Genomic DNA, 12,027 nt, shown 5'->3' with positions numbered 1-12,027 from the left:
GGAAGCTTTGCCTGAATCACTTATTTCAAAGATTTACATGGAAACCCCGATGTAAGTACTTTAGAGTGAAGGAAAAATGTGAACTGAACCTTATTGTGATCTTTTGGAGGCAGAATGAGAAAATGTAAACAGTTCAAGAATAGCTTTTCATTTTTTAAATTTTTTTTTTATTTTTTTATAACTTTCTGATCACCTTTTATTCCAAATTGTATGGCGAAATAAGTGTTTGTAGAAGTTCACTTCAAGGGTTAAAAATTAACAGTTTTAATGATTAGGTTTTTCTGGATGTGGTGATGCCAAATGTCTTATGCTTAATGTGACCTGTCAGGATTTTACTAAGTAAACTACAGACATTGCCATGTTGCTGCTATTACACTGATTAAAATGATACCTGGGGAGAAGTAATCAGGGTTAGTAGTTTTCAGTTAATGATATGCTTGTGCTCCGTGTTGGGACTGTAGGCAGTTTTCTTGCTGCTCTCTCAGCCAGAGAAACCAAGGAAAGACCTGCCCTCGTCAGAGAGACATTGTTTGTGCTTTGGGGCGACCTGTGCACAGGTCTTTCCTTAGGGTACCGTCACACATTGAAATTTCCATCGCTACGACGTTACAATTCGTGACGTTCTAGCGATATCGTTACGATATCGCTGTGTCTGACACGCTACTGCGATCAGACACCCTGCTGAGAATCGTACGTCGTAGCAGATCGTTTGGAACTTTCTTTCGTCGCTTGATCACCCGCTGACATCGCTGGATCGTTGTGTGTGACAGCGATCCAGCGATGTCTTCGCTTGTAACCAGGGTAAACATCGGGTAACTAAGCGCAGGGCCGCGCTTAGTAACCCGATGTTTACCCTGGTTACAAGCGTAAACGTAAAAAAACAAACCGTACATACTCACCCGTCGGTGTCCTTCAGGTCCCTTGCCGTCTGCTTCCTGCTCTGAGTGCCGGCCGGAAAGTGAGAGCAGAGCGCAGCGGTGCTGCGCTCTGCTCTCACTGTACGGCTGCACTCAGAGCAGGAAGCAGACGGCAAGGGACCTGAAGGACACCGACGGGTGAGTATGTACGGTTTGTTTTTTTACGTTTACGCTTGTAACCAGGGTAAACATCGGGTTACTAAGCGCGGCCCTGCGCTTAGTTACCCGATGTTTACCCTGGTTACCCGGGGACTTCGGCATCGCTCCAGCGCCGTGATTGCAACGTGTGACCACAGTCTACGATGCTGGAGCGATGATCATACGACGCTGCGACGTCACGAATCGTGCCGTCGCAGCGATGAAAATTTCAATGTGTGACGATACCCTTAGTTTCTCTGGCCACGAGCAGATAAGACTCATGCCCATCGTCCGGGGCAGGACTTTAGGCAATCATTAACTGAAAATGTCTAACACTGATTACACAAGAACAAGATGGATTTATTCACCCCAGGTATCATTTTAATCAGTTTAAGGCCGGTGTCACACTTGCAAGTGCAATTAGTCTCTCGCATCAATTCCCGGCACTGCTGCCAGTAGTTCGGACTGGAGAGTTCAGCTGCAAAGAAATACATTCAGCTGCATACTCCGGTCCTGATTGCTGGCGGCAGTGCCGGGAAGTGATGCGAGACTCTCATTGTACTCGCAAGTGTGACACCAACCTAACACTTCCAACCTGACAGTGTAGTTTACTTAGCAAAAGCCTTCTGATGGTGGTCATTCTATAACCTCCATATTAAAGCAAACCTATCTGCATACTGTGATTGCGTTGTGCAAGGATGGTGTTTGTATAAAGGGCTCTTCCCCACATGCTTCTAATTTTGTCACTGCTATACATTGTCCTTGGCTGTCTAACCATGTTGATGAGTGTAAAGGTACCGTCACACTCAGCGATGCTACGGCGATATAGACAACGAGCCGACCTAAACTAGATCGCTGGAGCATATCTGTTTAGGTCGCTGTAGAGACGTCAAACACAGCAACTCCAGAACGATGCAGGAGCGATCCAGTGACGTAACGGCGACTCACTTCTCGCTCTCGCTGGTTGTTAGCTCCATGTCAAACAGCCGGAGTGTACCGACTGACTAGAAGGAGACGCTGCAACGCCCCCTATGCTCGTTGCTTTTGATGTCAAACATGACGATACACGCCAACCTGGCGACGAAATAAAGTTCTGGCCTCCTAGCTCCGACCAGCGATGGCACAGCGGGATCCAGATCGCTACTGCGTGTCAAACACAACGAGATCGCTATCCAGGACGCTGCAACGTCACGGATTGTTGTCGTTCTCTTTGCAAAGTTGCTGAGTGTGACGGTACCTTTACTGCAGGAGTCTGGTTATCAGAAGTTGTCACTACTTGGACAACCCCTTTAAATTGCTTTAATATCTCTGCCGGCGCTTACCTGACGTTGTTACATGAGCCTTGCAGCCATTCAGTGGCTACTAATGGGCCGCTTCACTCTTGCTGCTTTCAGACGTAACTAACATCTGGAAGAAGTGTGTTGTTGCTTCCCTTAGGCTACTCTCGCACATCAGGTTTTTTGCATCAGGCACAATCTGGCGAATGTGGAAAAAAAAGATCCGGTGCAGATTGTGAAAAACTGATGCAATGGATCTTTTTTTTTGACAGATCGAACTAGCATATCCAGATAATTGGATAAAAAAAATTTGGAGCATGCTCAGTTTAAAAAGCCAGAATCCGTCGTTTTCCGGCTCCGGCTCCCATAGGCTTCCATTCTAGAAAACAGCCGGAAGCAAAAAACGTTGCTATGGACGTTTTTTTCCATAAACCGGAAACAGATTTGCTGGATTCGGCGAAAAACTGACAAAACGCAAGGACATCCGGCACTAATACAAGTCTATGGGGAAAAAACAAATCCGGCGGCAACATTAACCGAATGCGTTTTTTTGAAAATTTGCTGGATTGAGTCTGACGGTGAAAACCTGATGTGTGAAAGTCTTATTTAACATACATCCAGAAAAATTCAGAGCAGCAGCAGCGCTCACTACTTCCATGTTTTTCTCTGAAGGAAGCAAGAGAGAAGCGGCCTATTAGCAGGTGCTGATTGCTCCGGAGCTCACGTCACGTGACACCCAGCTCAAATGTTGGTAGAGTAGCACTAAAAGGTTGTATTTTAGAAGAGGAATATAGCAGTTGAGAATGGCATTGTCAGATTCCTGGACAAATCCCTTTCAGCCAAGCTCACTGGTTAATCGTACTGGGCCCAGATTCCTGAGCTCACACAATCACCAGGACCTACCTACGCATATATTTGTGGGAGCATCTTGAAAACTAGGACATACTAATAACGTACAATATCGGAAAATGCTAAAGGGTGCACAAAAAACAAAACTTTTGACCTGGCCGTGGATTTGTGAAAGGGTTTTTTTTTTTTTTTCTGTTGCAAGAATATTTTACTCTTAAAGCCGTGCAGAATCTTTTAATGCATTTTTTTTTTTTTTGTTTTCTTTAATCGCAATGCTATAGGAGACTTCACATGTGGAGATGCTGACTACAGACATATTTCCGTCCAAGAGGCAGCAGATTATTTAAAGGTCAGTTATGTTTTCACTGATCTTGCAGATAAAAATGGTCTAGTTACAAATGGTATACTATGAGGCATTTGTGAATGACACATTCTAATTATGAAAGAAATCCTAATGCATTCTCCCCACCGATTAGTCCCTGACTATTTTTGTGTTTTTTGTTTTTCTCCTCACCCAAAGTCCCTGGATTCACAGGTCTGCTTATATGCACATGTAGGCAGAGATTTGTAACTCTAGGTCAGCGGGTGGGGAGAAGCCGCCGAGGACCCGCCTGTTCAACTACTCTACAGCACATAAGTAGAAAAACACAGCACTCCACTCTGGACATTTGATGTGCTATCGCCCTTCTATGAACGCACAGTCAGAAAAGTCCCAAGGAGCCCACTTGGGGTGAGCACATAAATGAATTGGACAGCATCCAGTCATAGTGAAGAAAATTCAAAACTTATTCTGCCATAAAGTTCAATGTTTCGACCTAAAATATATTTTTTAATGCTTAAGTGATCTATCAAGCCATCTTTATATGGCATAGATCATTACTGAAGTACCAGTCAGGAAGCACTCCGCCCCCACCTGGTCATACCGCTCAAACAATTATGTATTGAAAATCACCAGACCATACAAAATCAATGTAATGGTAGCTTGGTGAGAATAGATATAGCTTAACTTTTAATATATTAATGAATAAAAGCAAAAATGCCTTCCTTAAATAAGGATTGGAAAACTGTAATGCAGCCACATTGGTGGACTAAAGTATTGATCGATAGGTCTTTCTATATACATCACACAGCAAAAAAACAGAAACAATACTTTAGGCTACGTTCACATTTGCGTTGCGTCGGGTGCAGGTTCGGCGGCGCATGCGTCATGCGTCCCTATATTTAACATGGGGGCGCATGGACATGCGTTGTCTTGCGTTTTGTGGCGCATGCGTCATTTTTGGCGCAAGTGTCAGGGCGCACAGGACGCTGCATGTTGCATTTTTTTTGCGCCGAAAATCATGCCAAAATAGGACGCATGCATCACACAAAGCTGCGTTTTGCATGCGTTGTGCGTTGCGTCGCCGTCGCTGCGCCGCACAACACAAAAGTGAACGTAGCCTTACATAGACCCAAAAACGACATTGCATATAGGTGTGAAAAAGCATTGACCAGTACTTCACAATGGATACCTGAAAATGACAGCTGTCAGATAGTATAGCATTTCTCCTCTCAGGTCATCAGGGGAATCAAGTCCAAGTATCCACTGCCCACATTGCTGTTACTCAAAAATGATGTGGCAGTGAAAAACAATCCAGTTCATTTAAGTATTAAGATGGGAACACCATGTGACCCCCTCCCCCCACCCCTCCACTTGTAACTTAGTCAAACTAATTGCATACATGGGAAGTATTACCTAGGGCATACATGCCGCTAATATGCGGCCAAACGCTGATCCCATGACGTTGCTTTACAGGTCCCATTACAGAATGCTGTAGATAAGCCCTGATGGCGGCTGCCTTAGCTTATAGGTCTAAAATGGGGTGACAGATTCCCTTTACTAAATAAAATTTCTCTCATGTTTGCTTTACATCAGCACCATTTGTAAAATGTCTTATTTTATTAGTATTTTAGAAGGTTTAACAATGTAGCAGTAATTTCTTTTTTTTTTTTTTTTCAAGGGAATTTACAAAACACATTTTTTAGGGACCTATTCAGTTTTGAAGTGACTTTGGGGGTCCTTTTATCGGAAACCACCAAAAGTGATACAATTTTAAAAACTGCACCCCTCAATGTGTTCAAAATTGCTTTCAGGTAGTTTAACTCTTAAGATGATTTTCAGGAATTAATGCAAAGTGGCATAACTGTAATGAGAAGGTGTGTCCAAACTTTTGGTCTGTACTGTACATTTCTTCATTTAAAGATTTTTCTGTATTTTCATGACTATGAAATTTGTACTTTCACACTGAAGGCATCAAAACTATGAATTAACACATGTGGAATTATATACTTAGTGTGAAACTGAAATTATATCTTATATTCTAGGTTCTTCAAAGTAGCCACCTTTTCCTTTGACTCCTTTGCACACTCTTGGCACTCTCTTGATGAACTTCGAGAGGTAGTCACTGGGAATAGTTTTCACTTCCCAGGTGTGCCCTGTAAGGTTTAATAAGTGGGATTTCTTGCTTTATAAATGGGGTTGGGACCATCAGTTGTGTTGTGCAGAAGTCTGGTGGATACACAGCTGATAGTCCTACTGAATAGACTGTTAGCTGCTTTTTTCTTGCCATAATACAAATTTTAAGTAAAGAAAAATGAGTGGCCATCGTTATTTTATGTTTTTTTTTTAACTCAAATTTTTATTAAGAATAACATTACAATTGACATGTTACATTCTTGTTTTCAGTACAAAGTTGCCCCCCCCCCCCCCCCCCCCAATAAGACAGCCCACCTTGTTTAATAGCTCCACACTCAAATCTATAGGATGACTATCCCCTCAGGTAAGACCATAGGCCACGTGTTGTTTTCACCATTTCGGGGTCTTGATTCACCTGGTCTCTATAACAAACCTATCCCATGGCAAGCCACAGAGACCACAGCTTATCGAACATTTCAATTTTCCCTCTTTTCTGATAAAGCCCCTTTTCCAGTTTCAGGCCCTGCTTCACATATTGGAGGAATTCTCCCAAGATATTTAAATTGACTTACCACCTTCAGTCGCCCATCCTCCAGCGGCTCACTCCCCTCCTCCCCTACGTCGTCCACTTTAAACAAAATAGACTTACTCCAGTTTATCGTCAGTCCTGACAGTGAGCCAAATCTTTCAATAATCCCAAACACCCCCCCCCCCCCCCCCAAGGAAGCAACCGGGTCAGCTAGAAACAGTAGAATATCGTCCGCATACAATGCCACCCTCTCTTCAATCATCCCATATTTAAACCCAGACACCTCGTCAGACTGTCAAAGTTTAGCAGCCAGTGGCTCCACGGCCAGAGCAAACGAGAGGAGAGAGCGGACATCCCTGCCTTGTCCCTCTAGCTAATTGTATAGTCCGTGATAACTCCCCATTCACCCAGACTCTGGCCATCGGCTGCGAATACAGCAGCTCAATCCAGGACACAAACCGCGAGCCAAACCCCATATATTGCAACACCTTCCAGAGATATCCCCATTCCACACTGTCAAACGCCTTATGGGCATCTAAAGATGCAATAACTCTCTGGCCACAGTTATCAGACCTAAGCTGCAGATTCATAAATAGATCCACGGCGGTCAACCTACAGAGGCTATCAGGCATAAAGCCAGATTGGTCTAGGTGCACCAGGCTGGAGATTACACTCGTCAACCTCATCGCCAACACCTTAGCCAGAATCTTGACATCTATAGTGAGCAAGGAGATTGGCTGATATGACTCAGGTTGCCCTAAGTCTTTCCCCTCCTTAGGAATCCCCGCTATTATGGCCTCTCTCATGGATGTAGGCAGACACTCCCTAGTCTTAGGGTACCGTCACACATTGAAATTTTCATCGCTGCGACGGCACGATTCGTGACGTCGCAGCGTCGTATGATCATCGCTCCAGCGTCGTAGACTGCGGTCACACGTTGCAATCACGGCGCTGGAGCGATGCCGAAGTCCCCGGGTAACCAGGGTAAACATCGGGTAACTAAGCGCAGGGCCGCGCTTAGTAACCCGATGTTTACCCTGGTTACCAGCGTAAACGTAAAAAAACAAACCGTACATACTCACCCGTCGGTGTCCTTCAGGTCCCTTGCCGTCTGCTTCCTGCTCTGAGTGCAGCCGTACAGTGAGAGCAGAGCGCAGCACCGCTGCGCTCTGCTCTCACTTTCCGGCCGGCACTCAGAGCAGGAAGCAGACGGCAAGGGACCTGAAGGACACCGACGGGTGAGTATGTACGGTTTGTTTTTTTACGTTTACGCTTGTAACCAGGGTAAACATCGGGTTACTAAGCGCGGCCCTGCGCTTAGTTACCCGATGTTTACCCTGGTTACAAGCGAAGACATCGCTGGATCGCTGTCACACACAACGATCCAGCGATGTCAGCGGGTGATCAAGCGACGAAAGAAAGTTCCAAACGATCTGCTACGACGTACGATTCTCAGCAGGGTGTCTGATCGCAGTAGCGTGTCAGACACAGCGATATCGTAACGATATCGCTAGAACGTCACGAATCGTAACGTCGTAGCGATGGAAATTTCAATGTGTGACGGTACCCTTAGCCTCCTCTAGGATCGCCTTTAATCTGGAAATTAGCACCTCCCCCATGTGTTTATAGATCTCAGCAGGAAACCCATCTACTCCAGGCGCCTTCCCATTAGCCATAGACTGTAATGCCCTACCCAGTTCCTCCTCCGTGATAGGAGCCTCCAAGCCCTCTCTATCTGTATCACTCAACCTCGGGAGCTCCAGTCCCTCAAGGAACGCCACTGTGTCTCCCACCGTCCCATCCTCCTGAGAGGAATATAGGTCCTCGTAAAAATCCGCAAAAACCTCCAAAATCTCTGGAGTCTCAGACACTCGTACCACTTCCGGAAACCAGAGAATGGACAAACGAAGTACTTCTCTGTGCAGAAGCCACCAGCAACAGCATGTGACCTACAGTTTCACCATCCTGATAATAAGCCAGTTTCATGAATTCCCGCTTCCTTTCAGCTTTACCCAGCAAAATTTCTTCCAGATGACTTTGAGCTGCCTTTAATCTCTTCCCAGCTTCCAGAGTACCCAGTGTCACTATCTCATCCTCCGCTGCCCTCAACCCATCAATCGCTGCCTTCTCTGCCTCTCTCGACTTCCGCTTACATCTACTAATGTCTCTAAACAGCCCTCTTAAGTACGCCTTCATGGCTTCCCATACAGTAAGAGTATCTACACTCCCATCATTCAGCTCAAAAAATTCCACCAACTCCCGTTTAATCTTATCTAGATCTATACTGTGCCGCCAGTTAGGGTGAATCTTCCACTCTCTCCTGTTCACGGCCCCTGTCCCCATCGGCCGAAACTCCACCTCAATTGGACTATGGTCCGAGAGGGCCCTAGGCAAATCTCACATCCCCTACCATCGTGTCCAACAGACGGTTGCCCAGTGCCAAATCAATTCTGGATAGAGTACCATGAGCCGGTGAATAACATGAATACCCCCTTTCCCCAACATGCCTAACTCTCCATAGATCAGTCATACCCACTTCACGAATATAAGTCCAAAACGTAGTAATGTGTCCCACTGTCCTATTCTGGGAGTTTTTATTTTTATCCCAAAAGTCATCATGTATATTAAGATCCCCAATAATTAGAAATGGTATCGGGCCCCAGCGTTCCACCCTCTCCAGCACCTCTCTAATTTTCTTACTTGAGTATGGAGGTGGAATATACATTGCCGCTATACATATCAACACTCCATTTATTTTGCATTGCACCACCACATACTGACCATCCACATCCTCCTGTACCATCACCTCTTCATACTGCACTCCCACAGGCACCAACACACCCTTAGAGTACGTAGAGAAGGTAGAATGGTATGCCCTCTGTATCCAGCGCCTGTTCAATACATCCACCTTTTCCCGCACTAAATGTGTCTCCAGCAGGCATATCATTGAGACCCTCTGTTGACGAACATACTGCAGACTTGCCGCCCGCCAAGTTTTATCCGCTAGGCCTCTTACATTCTAACTCAATATTTTAATGCGGTCCCCCATCATACGGCTCGTCATCCTTCATAGTATCCACTTTCTTTATCGCTTCATTGGGGGACACAGGACAACCATGGGTGTATGCTGCTGCTGCTAGGAGGCTGACACTATGCAAAAAAAGGAAAAGGCGTAGCTCCTTCCTCTCAGTGTACACCCACCGACAGGCACCAAGTACCTCAGTTTGTGCTTAGTGTCTGTAGGAGGCGGACCTGGATCTTCAGATCCGCTGCTAACCTTGAATTCCTTTACAGGTTTTGTTGTTTTTATTAACGATTTGGCTTTCTTTTTCAGATTCAGGGATTCAGGGTGCAATCTCCCACCCTGCCTCCCCAGGAGGGCGGCTGAGCGAGCAGTGTGGTGTTGTCCGCATCGCAGCTCTCAGACCGCCAGCAGGACATTATCCCCTGTCACCCTCCCAGGTGCTCCAGGGTCTTTATGGTGGCGGTCCTTGCCAAACAGTCCCCCTCACCCCTCTCCTCGGAGTGGGCTGAGAGCAAGACGGTGGTCACCAGCGGTGACCCTCCCCCTTGTCTTTGGGGTCGAGGCCGTCTTCTGGACGAAGGATTCCGTATCCAGCGACCCCTCTCTCAACGGGCCCCTGGACGATTCTCTCTCCCCACTCGACTTGTGGAACCGGACATGCAGGTACCAAGCGCTTCAGCGGCAGCCGCTTTACCACAGCAGTATTCGGCCACGACGCTCTCCTCCCCTGACTAGATGTGCAGCGCTCTCCCCCTGACACAAAGTCCCGGCTTTTTTACTTTAGTTTTCACCGCTGCGGCCGGCCACGCCCCCTCCTCGGGCGCACTTTTTCTGCGCTTTTCCTCCTCCACTCAGGATGGCTTACATCTCGGGCACGCCCTTCCCTTTTGGCGCGGCCCTATCAGGAGCCTTGGCTTATCCTCACTGCACAGCTCCGCCCCTTCACCACTGGCACTTCCTGTCTCTGCAGCTCCGTGCACAGGAGAATCGTGCGTTGGGGGACACAGATAACTCTGCTCTGTGGTGCGGTAGGATTGCGACGCTATATTGGCCCCTCCCTCGGTATTATCCATACCACTGTAGGCCCCTTAGTCTTTTTTGTAGTATAGCGCTGCAGAATCTCCTTATGTCCAACTCTTCTGGAGCCTCCCTTCCTGTGCTCGTTGTAAGATAAAGTGGTCAGTAGGCCAATCGTCGCCTCTCTGCCAGTCCTGCAGTCCTCCTGCCATGTCTGCCCCGCAGGAATCTTCCGGATCTTGGGATGGGGGTGCTCCCCCCTCCCCCTGAGTGGGCCGTTGCTAACTCGCAGTCGGTCTCTGATTTGACTAAGGTATCTCAATCCCTGGTCCAGGCGCTTGAACGTCTTCCACAGCTGCCTTCAGCCACCAGTGCTCCGACCGTCCCCCATGGCGAGTCGGTCGCACCTGACCCTGAACCTCAGGGAGACAAATCAGCCAGCCGCTCTAGAAAGAGGACTCTTTCTGGCTCTTCGTCTAGTTCTCTGGGTCCCTCCGCAGCGCTCAAACTGCTCTCCTCCTCCCAATTCCCCTCTTCGGAGGAGGACATTGGGTCTGATGTGGATTCCCAGTCCGGTTCTGATTCAGACCAGACTTCTAGCATGCAGGCTGTCGTAGATAGTCTTATTTCGGCTTTCTCGCAAACCCTCAAACTAAAACAAGACGAGGCTTCTCCCCAGGATTCCTCTGTCTCTTTTAAGCGGGTGAAGCGTCCCTCTCGCTCCTTTCCTACCCATGATGAGTTTGAGTCTACCCTGTCTAAACATTGGGAACATCCTGAAAAGCGTTTTTCGGGTAGAAAACATCTGGACGTGCTCTATCCCTTTAGCGCCGACCTTCTTTCTAAGTGGGCTGAGTCTCACAAGGTCGATCCGCTGATCTCCCGTCTTTCTTCCAAGACTGTTCTCTCCTTACCGGATGGCGCGTCGCTTAAGGACGCATCGGACAGACAGATTGAGGCACTGGCCAAGTCAGCTTTCGAGGCAGCGGGTGCTTCCCTCTGTCCCAGCTTCGCTTCCACCTGGTTGGCTAAGGCCATCTCTGCCTGGGCCAAGATTCTCCGCCGGGGATTTTGGCTTCGGCCTCCCCTACCGAGCTGGCTGACCTCGCAGACCAGATTAACCACGCAGGAAAATACCTTCTCACTGCCTCCCTAGATGCAGCAGCCTGTTCGGCCAGGGCAAGCAGCAACATTGTCGCTATTCGCCGCATTATTTGGCTGAAAGCATGGAATGCAGATGCTACCTCCAAAAAGTCTCTCACCAACTTAGCATCTCAAGGTTCCAGACTTTTTGGTGCTCGTCTGGATCAAATTATCTCTGACGTGACTGGTGGCAAGAGTACCTCTCTCCCCCAGTCCAAGCCAAAACGCTTCTTTAACTCAAAGGGTCCTCGGACACTTCGTCCCTTTCGGCCGCTTGCAGCCTCAGATTCCTCATCGCAACAAGAGCGCCCCACTACCACGGGCGAACGCAGAAAACCCTCTTACAAGCCAGCTCCCATGTGGAGGTCCAGGGCTCCACCCCCCCAGGCAGTCCGGACCTCGTTCCAACAGATACCGTTCTAAGTGACGGGTCGCCCCCACCTGGGAGTCTTCCCAGGGTGGGAGGCAGGCTTCTTCTCTTCTAAGACACCTGGCTGTCAGTGATCAGCGATGCCTGGGTCAGAGAGATTATTACCTCCGGGTACAAGATCGAATTTTCTACCCTCCCGGAAAATCGCTTCTTTCTCTCTCTCTCGTCCCCCCAAAACAACCGTCCCATTTACCCGGTTTGCTACAAGCCGTGGCGTCTCTGGTTGCCGCCGGAGTTGTAGTTCCCG

General features: G+C 47.7%; 1 protein-coding gene across 1 annotated transcript in view; it reads left to right on the top strand.

Moving 5' to 3' along the window:
* LEMD3 (LEM domain containing 3) overlaps nucleotides 1–12,027 on the top strand; it is a 153,178-nt gene that overhangs the window by 34,158 nt on the left and 106,993 nt on the right. Inside the window, exon 4 of the mRNA XM_077265196.1 lies at nucleotides 3,463–3,530. Coding sequence (XP_077121311.1) covers nucleotides 3,463–3,530 — 68 coding nt within the window. The remainder of the gene's footprint in view (nucleotides 1–3,462; nucleotides 3,531–12,027) is intronic.

Source organism: Ranitomeya variabilis, chromosome 5 (genome assembly GCF_051348905.1).
Source record: "Ranitomeya variabilis isolate aRanVar5 chromosome 5, aRanVar5.hap1, whole genome shotgun sequence".
Lineage (NCBI taxonomy): Eukaryota > Metazoa > Chordata > Amphibia > Anura > Dendrobatidae > Ranitomeya > Ranitomeya variabilis.
Note: the sequence above shows the minus strand (reverse complement) of the source record. Positions and strands in the feature narration are given on the sequence as shown.